General features: G+C 31.8%; 1 protein-coding gene, 1 long non-coding RNA gene and 2 pseudogenes across 2 annotated transcripts; all 4 read left to right on the top strand.

Moving 5' to 3' along the window:
* Nucleotides 1-541: 541 nt before the first annotated feature.
* LOC123889796 (peroxidase 44-like) lies at nucleotides 542-2,548 on the top strand. The gene is made up of 2 exons (XM_045939292.1): nucleotides 542-926; nucleotides 1,631-2,548. The coding sequence occupies exons 1-2, from the start codon at nucleotides 726-728 to the stop codon at nucleotides 2,366-2,368; spliced, it is 939 nt and encodes a 312-aa protein (XP_045795248.1). The 5' UTR covers nucleotides 542-725; the 3' UTR covers nucleotides 2,369-2,548.
* On the top strand, nucleotides 2,429-4,126 carry LOC123891749 (annotated as a pseudogene).
* On the top strand, nucleotides 4,093-5,440 carry LOC123891750 (annotated as a pseudogene).
* A 3,507-nt stretch (nucleotides 5,441-8,947) lies between these two features.
* Nucleotides 8,948-11,359, top strand: LOC123892706. The gene is made up of 3 exons (XR_006803264.1): nucleotides 8,948-9,184; nucleotides 10,293-10,381; nucleotides 10,596-11,359. It is a non-coding gene; the product is annotated as an uncharacterized LOC123892706 (long non-coding RNA).
* Nucleotides 11,360-11,709: the final 350 nt, after the last annotated feature.

Raw genomic sequence — 11,709 nt, forward strand, 5'->3', positions numbered from 1 at the left:
AATTAGTACTTGCGCAATAACTGTGTTATATCCATTCCCAATTTTTCATGGTGAAAATTTTGAGCAATCAATCTTTTTATGAATTAATAATTTTTTTAAGAACAAAACTAACATGTTATCGTAATCCGTCCATCTAATTCACTTTTAGAACTTTTTACAAATTAATTGCACAAACTTTATGATAATATTTTTAATTTTAAATTCTTAACACGTGCCTTTAGAGCACATGTTAGCAAAATCATTTTTTTAAAACCAAGAAAGTTATCTTAATTTTTAATTACATTCCATCAATTTTTATGAATCAACTTCATATTTTAAGGAGTATCCTATGCGTATCCGGTCCTGATACTTCTCCATATTTAGAGTATCGAGAATGTCAGTAACCTTTTGTGTTTCACACCTTGTGCCAAATTAAAGTGTAGGTAATTAATTGAATTTTTGGTTGATTAAAAAAAAACAAAACCATTGCTCTCATTTGATTTTGAATATTATTGAGAGTGAGACCCTATACATATATTTTTTTCTATAGCATTATTATAGCATATGCATAATATGTACTGGATTGCAAGTAATGACATTTTTCTCCCACGACAAAATATAGAACATGGTCATATTGATAACTTAAACCCATGCTAGCTCTTTTCTTTTAAATCAAGCATATATTCAAGATTCATCACTCAACATTCAAACTCAAAAAAAATATAGATAAGTGTCACAACTGCAAAATGCAGACAACAATTTTATTGATCTTATTCTTCTTTGTGCTTCCATTGGCAGTCGGTGATGATCTAAGGGTTGGGTTCTATAGCTCAAGCTGTCCAAGAGCAGAGATGATTGTCCATCAAGTTGTTGAGAGGAATTTTATCCAAGACGGATCCATAACTGCTGCCCTGCTACGTATGCACTTCCATGACTGCTTTGTCAGAGTAAGTCCTCTATACTAACTAACCATATCATCATCATATACTTTTCTTTGTATAATCTTAAAAAAAAATCTCATTTCTTTGCTATAAGTACGCACTCCGACACGGACACGTCGACATGACTAATGTTAAAAACAAAGGATATTGTGTCACTGCTATATATTTATAAAAGATCTAAATTAAAAATCAAAATATATACATGTGCATTAAGAAAGTTATTTCATTACAAATTTTTTTAAAACAAGATACGATAGTATTTGATCTTTTTGTATCCATCTACTATCGGAAAAGTTAAAATATTGTAATCAAAATGTAATCACTTAATCCTTCATTGATCAACATTGTTATTTCAACAATTATTTAACTCTCGTAGATATGTCTGATATGTGTCTAAGGAGATTAGAAACAAAGAAAAAAGTAATTTGTTTGGGACACTTGTCTGACATGTGTTATATGAGTGTCTTATCGGTGTCAGACATTGATCCAAGGATTGTCGAAGTAAAGGAAAACATTTTTTTTTACACCTATTTGGTCCTTTCGACACGTGTCGTACAAGTGTCGAATACCAAAGTGTGTCGAACACCGCGACACGCCTAATCATAGAGGTGTTCGTGCTTCATAGATTCTTTGTATATGTACCATATGACCTGCATTAAAATTAGTTTAATAGAATGTCATTAATAATGATTTTTTTTATTTAATATCAGGGGTGTGATGCATCCATTTTAATAGATTCAAAAAAGGGTAATCAATCAGAGAAAGAATCTGTAGCAAATCGGACAGTTAGAGGATTCAACCTCATTGATGAAATAAAAAAAGTCCTGGAAAATGCATGTCTGGCAACAGTTTCTTGTGCAGACATAATTGCATTAGCAACAAGAGATTCTGTTGCTTTAGCTGGTGGACCAAGCTACAATGTGCCTACAGGAAGACGGGACGGATTAGTTTCAAGCATTAATGAAGTAAAACTTCCAACACCAGAGATCTCTGTTTCAGATGCATTCAAAATTTTCAATTCCAAAGGCATGACAATGGAAGAGATGGTTACTCTACTTGGAGCTCACACCGTTGGTATCACGCATTGTAGCTTCATTGAAAGTAGGATTAAAAATGAAAGTTTCTCAATGGATGGTGATTTGAGAAATAAATTATTTGAAGTTTGTGGCATTAAAGAGAGAGATCCAACAGTGGTTTTGGATCAGAAGACACCATTTGTGTTTGACAATGAATTTTACAATGAAATTCTTTTGAGGAGAGGAGTGCTATCGATTGATCAAAATCTGGCTCTGGATTCTATCTCAAAAGAAGTGGTAACAAGTTTGGCTGCTAATGGAGTGAGCTTTAGGGAGAAATTTGTTGGTGCAGTAGTCAAGATGGGAAAAATTGATGTGTTGACGGGAAATGAAGGGGAAATTAGAAAAAATTGCAGAGTTTTTAACTCGTAAAGTAGACAATAAAAAATCTCAAATAATGCTTTTATCTCGTATGTGTGTGGCGTGGTTATGATGTTGATTTTGGTCTCTTTGCAAGATCCATTATTATTATGTGTATGTTTGCATTATAGCTCTATTAGAGGGTTATTTCCTTATATTACGTATTAATCTTGGATATTTTCTTTATTGATACTTTTGGTACCCCAAATTCTTAATGCAATTATTTCATATTGAGTTTCCATTAAAAATATATAATGTTAAAGGAAAGTTAAATATTATATTTTCGATTGTTAGAATCTCTCTAATAACTTTTAATTTTTTAAATAGATTTCGCTATTAAGAGAATAAGAGTCTAAGTGTTTTTTTTTTTACAATAAGAATATAAGTCTATATATTTTAAAAATTAGTTATAATAATTTTTTAATTTATTTATTTTAACACGCACACGCGAATGCACGCACATACACATAAGTTAAAAATAAATTGGTGTAAAAAGAATATAATGGATTAGTGGGCTCACTAAAATGATATTTGGGATTAGTATAAAAAGAAATTTGTGTTGATTAGATTATACATCAATCCTTAAAAAAATGTTTTTGAAATAATTACTAAATTATCATTTCAATTAAAAAATATTTGAATTAAAAATTACATTTGTTAATTAAAAATTACAAATTTCAATCAAAAGTTTTTTATGAAATTAAAAAAATAATATTTAGTTTTTTATCAAATTAAACAGTAATATTTCGATTAATTTTGTTGGATGGATTGGATATCCATCCGTTGGAAAGAAGATAATGGATTTATTGGATTGAATTTTATCTCTAATGGATGGATTGGATTCTTTGAATGAATTTTAATGGCTTGTTAATGGATTAATAAATTATTTTGATCCATCTATTAGCAATTCAATCCAAATTCAGTCAATCCATCCATTTTGACACCCCTACTTTCATTAACAAATATTTTTTATTTAATATTAGGGTTGTGATGCATCCATTTTAATCGATTCTCAAAAGGGTAATCAATCTGAGAAAGAATCTGGAGCAAATGGGACACTAAGAGGATTCGAACTCATTGATGAAATAAAAGAAGTCCCGAAAAATGCATGTTCAGCAACAATTTATTGTACAAACATATATTGCACTAGCAACAAGAGACTCTGTTGCTTTAGCAGGTGGACCAGGCTACAATGTGCCTACAGGAAGACACGATGGATTGGTTGCAATCGTTAATGAAGTAAACCTTCAAAGACTGCGACCTCTAGTTCATATGCATCGCAAATTTTCAATTCCAAAGGCATGTCAATGGAATAGATGGTTACCCTACTAGGAGCTCACACTATTGGTTTCACACATTGCAGCTTCATTGAAAGTAGGATTAAAAATGAAAGTTTCTCAATGTATCACAATTTTAGAAATAATTTATTTGAATTTTGTGGCGTTAAAGGGAAAGATCCAATAGTCTTTTTGGATCAAAAGACACCATTTGTGTTTGACAATGAATTTTACAATCAAATTCTTTTGAGGAGAGGAGTGATAACGATTGTTCAAAACCTGGCTCTGGATTCTATATTAAAAGAAGTGGTAACAAGTTTGGCTGCTAACGGAGAGAACTTTTGCGAGAAATTTGTTGGTGCAGTAGTAAAGATGATGAAAATTGATGTGTTGACTGGAAGTGAAGGAGAAATTAGTAAACATTGCATAGTTTTTAACTCGTAAAGTAGACAATAAGGAATGTCAAATAATGCTTTTATCTCGTATGTGTGTGGCGTGGTTAAGGTGCTAATTTTGGTCTCTTTGCATAATCCATTATTATTATTATTATTATTATTATTATTATTATTATTATTATTATTATTATTATTATTATTATTATTATTATTATTATTATTATTATTATTATTATTATTATTATTATTATTATTATTATTATTATTATTATTATTATGTGTATGTTTGCATTATATCTCTATTCTAGGGTTATTTCCTTATTTTTTTAATTTATTTATTTTATCACACGCACACGCAAGTGTGCGCACGCACATACACACTCTAAGTTTAAAAAATTGGATCCCCTAAAATTTTGGCGCCCTGTGCAGTCGCTTCTCTAGAACACCCTCCAAAACCCTCCCATAACATATTCCTCATATACATATTCCCCAAATTTGTATAATAGAATGCCATTAACATAAAGATTTATTTATTTGATATCAGGGGTGTGATGCATCCATTATAATAGATTCACATAAGGGTAATCAATCGGAGAAAGAATTTGGAGCAAATTGGACAGTTAGAGGATTCAACCTCATTGTTGAAATCAAAGGAGTCCCGAAAAATGCATGTCCAGCAACAGTTTCTTGTGCAGACATAATAGCATTAGCAACAAGAGATTCTGTCATTTTAGCAGGTGGACCAAGTTACAATTCCTACAAGAAGACGTGATGGATTGGTTTTAACAATGAATGAAGTACAACTTCCAGGACCAGAATCCTTAGTTGCGAATGTATTACAAGTTTTTAAATCAAAAGGTATGACAATGGAAGAAATGGTTACCCTTATTGGAGCGCACACCGTTGGATTTACTCATTGTAGTTTCATCAAAAATAGGATTAATAATCAGAGTTTTTCGATGGATAATGATTTAAGAAAAAAGTTGGTTGAGTTTTGTGGTGTTGAAGGTAAAGACCCAACTGTGTTTTTGGATCAAAACATTTCTTTTGTGTTTGAAAATCAAATTTATAATCAAATTTTGTTGGGGAGAGGTATGTTGTATTGATCAAAATTAGCTTTGGATTCAATTTCAAAATTGGTTGTGACCAGTTTTGCTAGAAATGGAGGGAGTTTTCGAGAGAGATTTGTTGATGCAATGATAAAGATGGGAAAGAGACTATATGTTGCTTTAGCTGGTGGACCAAGATGCAATGTGCCTACAGGAAGACGCGATTGGTTAGTTCTAGGCGTTAATGACCCAAGATCAGAGTTCTCTATTTCAGATGCCTTGCAAATTTTCAAATCCATAGGCATGACAATGGAAGAGATGATTACTCTACTAGGAGATCACACTGTTTGGATTCACTCATAATGAAAAGTAGGATTAACAATGAAAGTTTTCCGATGGATCGTGCCTTGAGAAAGAAGTTAGTGGGATTTTGTGCCGTTGAAAGGGAGGATCGGACGGTGTTTATGGATCAAAACACATCTATTTCAAAAGGAGTTGTGACAAGTTTGTTGGTGCGAGATCGGAAAAATTGTAGAGTCTTTAACCCGTAGACAGGGTTTTTAAATAAATGTGTTGCTTTTATCTAGTACTAGGTATATAACCCATAAGTTGCACGGGTTTTTAAATAAATGTGTTGCTTTCATGTTATGATTATGGATGAATTTTTATTTGAAGTTAATGAGTGTATTTTATATAATTTAAGTGTCAGAAATGTGTCATAATTATGTTAAAAATCTATAATTTTATGTGTATTTTTTGACTTAGCATTTGCGGAAGGAATTATAGATTCAATGATTAGATTCACACCAATGAGAAAAATAAGAGAAGTATCTATATCTGAAACGACGTAAACAACTTAAAAAAAAAAAAAACTTAACTATTTCAATAAAACCAAGTTTTAGAATTTTTTTTTATATGACAAGTTTTATCTAAGTAGTAGTATTTAACATCATACATATTTTTTCACAAAAAAAAAAAAAATCATACACGTTGTATGTTGGCTTCTGTGTAAGCATAAAAAGTAATGAAAAAAATTATGAACGCACGCGCGCACGCACACACGTACGTATATGACAACAGATGAAAATTGAGATGATTATCCTTAAGGAGTTACGCTGTTTTATTCGTGCATACTGCAACTTCATTGAAAATAGAATTAACGTATGTTTGTCCAATTAAAAAACATTTTTTCGCAACTTTTGTTTCTCACGTTATACTATACAATCTCTTCAATCTTCATCACAATATTTTTTTTATTTCTTTCTCTGTTTTCATTCTCTTCCAACATTTCGTCGTTTTAGCATGGTTTTGAAATCTGAGTTGCCGTTTTCGAGCATGAAAAATCTGGGTTTCTTCATCTTCATTTGCAACTGTATCCTAAATTTTAGTTGCAAACTTCTTTTTAATGTTATTTCTTCAATACATGTCCGATTTAGGAAATTCAAAAGTCTAAATTAATTAGAAAAATGAGAGGAATTCAAATTTTTAGAGAGAAATCTGAAAATAAAAGTGCTTCGAAAAAAAGTGATTCGGTGCAAAAGCACTTGTATAGAGAAAAAGTCATTTTGCGACAACAAAATTTCTAGAATTATTCATTGTGATACATCAATCATTTTTCCCTCTATTGAAGTTGCAAGTTTGATTTTAGTACCATATCTTCCACATGTTTGTGCCATTTACATCTTCAGATCATTTAATTTAATTATAAATTATAATCTTTCATGAGTTGTTATTAAGGTGTTTAATTGATGTTCTAAGTTGATAAGATTTTTTTTTTACTAAAAAAATATGGATTCATTCATTCAAATTGAAAGTACATCGATCATTACAAATTCAAGATTGCTAAAAATTGAAAAAGGTGAATCTACAAACAATCTTGCAGTACCTAGGTTAATAGCATACAATGGCATCATGAAAGTGCCTACAAATATGACAAAATAAAAGTAATCGGAATCTTCATACTCCCTGATCTGCAACGTTGACGTTCAAGTCTTCATCAGATCTATAATGAGTTGAGGTAGATATGTCAATTTGAATCAACAAAATACCGTACTAAAATGAATCACCAACAAACGCCGCACAAGACGACGCCAAACACAACGCCTCACAAGACGATGACAAACTTAAAAAACAAAAACGAAGAATCAAATCTATGTGGATAATCAGATAGGTGATTTTGGATCAAAAATTTATCCTAAAACCACCCCTCCTTGGTGGATGAACAAAAGAGAAAACTAGGGTTGAGGGGGGAGGGGGTGGCGACTCTGAGAAGAAGAAAGGATGTTCTTCTAATTTATACAAGTTGATGAGATTTAAACCATTCTTTTCATGATAAACTTAGTAATTAACTAAGAAGAAATTATTTTGAAATAAAAGTGGAGTTAGTATTAATTAATTAAGGAGTTAGTATTTTGAAATTATTTTTTAGCATTATTTTATCCATATTTTTTTTTTAAATATGCTTAACAAATGCTCAAAAACACTGTTTAGAATTAGCATTATTCGTGTTATTTTTACACATAAATCTTAACGACAACTTATATTATCAACAAAATTTAAATAACAAGAAATTGTGATTCATCAATAATTCACTGAAATACATAAAGATACAATAAGTCACTTGTGCACCATAGACTTTGCCTCAAGCAAGACATAATTACATAAAGATACATGGTTTTATTTTATTATTATTTGGTATGAAGAAGGAGGGTTAGGCCCTCAACCAGTTTAATTTGGAGGGCATTTTTCGGGTTTGTAAAAGCAACGACAACGATTTGGTCCGATGCAAGTTCCATTTTCAGTTGTATAAAAATAGTTACAATCATGACTGCAAGGTATCTTTGTGCAAGGATATTTCGTCGTAAACTCACCTGCAACTGCAATACATACACCACCTGCCTTTGTAGCTTCTCCATCTACACCAAATTATAAACATACAAGATTATAATTAAGTTAGCATACATATTATATAAAATTTACAAAATATTACAAATCTGGGGAATACTTACATGCACCAAATTCAAATGAGAGAATTATCATCAAAACCAATAGAAATGTGAAGACGGGTTGATACTTCATTTTATTTTCCTTCTTGTGGGCAAGAGTTTTTTTTGTTTTTTGTTTTATGATTGATGTGCAAGAGTAGTACTATTAAATATAAGATCTTCAAATTGGTGCAATAAACTTGCAATAAATCATGGTCAATCAAATCATAGTCAGCAAACTATTTGTTTGGTTTTAAATTAATATAGTAATTATTCCAAAAGAAATTATAAAAATTCATTTTGGTCAAGCAAATAAACTAGTAATTAATTTAAATATCGGTGAAATAAATAATGTTTTCTTTTTATAATAAAAAGGGTTAAATTAACGGACTAAAGAGTGATAGTAGCACTTCACAATGTAAAACTAGAAGAACATGCAAAAAATTACAATCATAATTGATTAAAATTGAGTAGAAGGGAGCATCAAATTCCTTTTTGGCTAGTAAATCCGCACGAGTTGGCCTCTCCGAGATAATGTTGAATAGTGACAATCCAATTTCAAAGATAGTAGTTTACGAAACCTCTTCTAGACAAGGTTTGAAATAAGATATCGTAGTAGAGCAATTGATCTCTTCATTCGAACAAATCATTCGGGAGAACTGGAATTTGATTTCCGGTTAGAATAATTTTTTACCAAACTTTACTTATCTCGTGACCGTACTCTGGATTACCAGAACTCTTCCCTTAAGAACCAAAGGTTAATAAAAAAAATAAAAATATATATAAAAAAATAAATAATAATAATAATAATAAAAATTAAATAAAAAGTTCACCCAAGATAATTTTTCAAATTTTGGAGGCAATCCGCTTGTTTCACAAGCTTAACATGACATCAAAACTCCTTATATTCAATATTAGTAATGTGCATGGTGTTGGCTTGAATGAAATTTGTTGAAGTCGAAACCTGAACTGTATGATCTTCATTCTCACTGAGATTTTTGCTGTCTTGCGGTGTTGGTTTGGTTTGTGCATTCATGATTTTTGTTTGTAGAAACTTCATGAACGATTCACTGAGATTTAATTTACTGATTTTGGATCAGTGCTGGTTGTTCATTTTCACTCGGTAAGTTTTCAATCTCGTTAAGTGTTGTTAATTTGTCATTGTTTTTTGCAATTAGGATCATAGAACTTCGATTAAGATTCTGCTAGAACCCTCAGATCTATTTTCTATGTCCATTGATCTGTTAGGGTCGAGCAGAGGCTTTTTTATTGTTGTTTTGAATTCTGTTGTAACATTTAGGGTTTTGATTTTGACTTCTTATCATCTGAAGTTTCGATTCTTGAATTTTCTCCTTGCACTAGTTTTGATACTATATTTTGTAAAACATATATCATATATTAATAATCTCCCCCATAATGAACCCACTTGGGGTTGGTCGAGTGGTGTTGGCTTGGGCCCTTAGAGTATGCTCCTCTCAAGGTCTTAGGTTCGATTCCCACTGGTGTCAATTTCGGTGGGCTAAGTCCATACAGAGCAAAAAAGGGCGGTGGGATTGGTTCCCTTGGATTAGTCGGTCCTAAGGCCGTTTTCAAAAAAAAATCTCCCCCATAATGTCCACAAATATAAGTGAAATCAAGATTGTAATATGGTTTCTTTTTTTTTTGGTTGATAGACGAAATGGCAAAGCCATTAAAAACTTACACACACAAAGTGGAGTGACCGGGGTTCGAACCCCGGCCATGACGTCCGACACTAACAATTTCGGCATTTCTGCCGGTTGAGCTAGGATTTGTGGACGATTGTAATATCGTTTCTAACTAGCACTTACAAGATTTCAATAATGAGTACATAATTTGGTGCTTGAATTTGATAGTATTCATGTCATAAATGGTGAGAAAATGTTTATGACTCAACTTAACCATTGTCTTTTGTATGAATGGATGATGGAATAGATGTTTTGTATGCGGTGGTGAGTGCGGGGCTGCGATTGTTTTTTTACTGCTGTATGTTTTCTATTTGCTGCACCTCTCTGCCTGTTTTTCTGCTATTTCATTGCTGCGGCAGGGGTTTTCTGTTTTTTCCGGGGTCTGTTTAGTCCTTTTGTGTCTTTGGGCTCATAAATATTCTCTAGTGTTCCTCTACTTGATTGTCTTGTTATTTAATCTTCTGAAGTCCTAAATATTATCTAGTGTTCCTCTACTTGATTGTCTCTCTACTCTTCCTTTTTCAGGCTCTATTCTTATGGCACATCACTACTGTTCAAGCTCCTTATTGTTGCAATGAGCTAGTTTCTTCATGTTTGCATCACTTGAGACTTAGGTACCGGAAAATGAGAAACTTTGCAAGTGGCTTGTCCACTTGCTTTTTTTATGTTTTTCCACAGGTTTTTTTTACATATTTTTAAAGTTTACTAATATTCCATTTAGGGAAATCAAGGTTAAGAAGAAAAACGGTTTTTTTGTTCTGGAAAATTTGTTTACTTTTGTTTTGTTTGTTCTAGAAAATTTACATATTTTCTTTGTTTACTACTCAGAAAATTCATGATCAAATTGGAACTCACATGGATGTGCCTGCACGGCTGCACCTGATATGGGAACTGGGCCACAGGTTTGTTATCAAGCCGACTTAGAAAGTACTAAAACTTTGATGTTGCAGTTACAATTGCAGTTGGGAACTTTGATTATACTTTGAATTGTGTAATTTAATTATATAATTCACTTAAATATTTGTATTTGTTTTATGATTCAGGAACTGTGTATACCAATTGTACATGTTGATCTCTTGTATGAATGTAGGAACTGTGTATGGAGGATTGGAGAATCCATTTAGTTATAGTATGAAGCCAAGAGTTGGCAATAACAAGATTCCGCCGGTCTCTCGCCATTATTGTGTGCCTCTACAATGCTATCATCTTGATCTCATTAATTTCACCGAGTTTCAGTTTCCTGGCAGCTGAGGCTCATAACAATTAAGGAATGGGATTTGAAGTTGTATTTAATGGCGGACCTGCAGTTTGTATATCACATATTGGCCCTAAGAATTTCATGGTTCAGGTTGCACTTGTCCTTTGTTTTGAAATTATCCTAATAAGTCTAATTATTTTTATTTACATGGAATCCTTCCAGATCTCAATCTAGTTGTGTCACTACTCCTAGGTCGATCTCACCTTATGTATATTTGTACATTTTACACTTTTGGACAGATAACATCACAATATATGTGTCAAAAGGTAATCAATCATCCCTCTTTTTTTAACTTAGTGTGATTTCCATTGTTTGATAAAAATTGAAATTTTTAACCACCATGGAAATGGGTTATTTGTTTGGATTGATAATGGGTTCTCTGTTTGGATTGACATGTCACCTTGTGATTGTGACAACATGAAAGATCAACTAAAGAAGTACTTTTAGATTCTGTGTTGATAAATAGTTTGCATTAAGATCATAATTATTAATCAATCATGGCTTACCCTTTTATAGCTTTACTAGATTAGTACTAATAAGTCAGAATCCACTGTAATTGTGTTTTAATTGCTTCGTAGTTGGTACTAATCAAAGACAATGTTGATGAATAGTTAATGTAGGATAAGCAGAACTTAACTGGTCTTATTCACATGCAACAGCAAGAAAGGGTGGGACTGTTAGTTA

The sequence above is a fragment of the Trifolium pratense genome, linkage group LG6, assembly GCF_020283565.1.
Source record: "Trifolium pratense cultivar HEN17-A07 linkage group LG6, ARS_RC_1.1, whole genome shotgun sequence".
Classification (NCBI taxonomy): Eukaryota; Viridiplantae; Streptophyta; class Magnoliopsida; order Fabales; family Fabaceae; genus Trifolium; species Trifolium pratense.

Excerpts from the sequence above, each read along its gene's own strand:
- LOC123889796 (XM_045939292.1), top strand. The coding sequence starts at position 726 with ATGCAGACAACAATTTTATTGATCTTATTCTTCTTTGTGCTTCCATTG. Across the intron at positions 927-1,630 it reads TCCATGACTGCTTTGTCAGA|GGGTGTGATGCATCCATTTT; the intron begins GTAAGTCCTCTA and ends ATTTAATATCAG.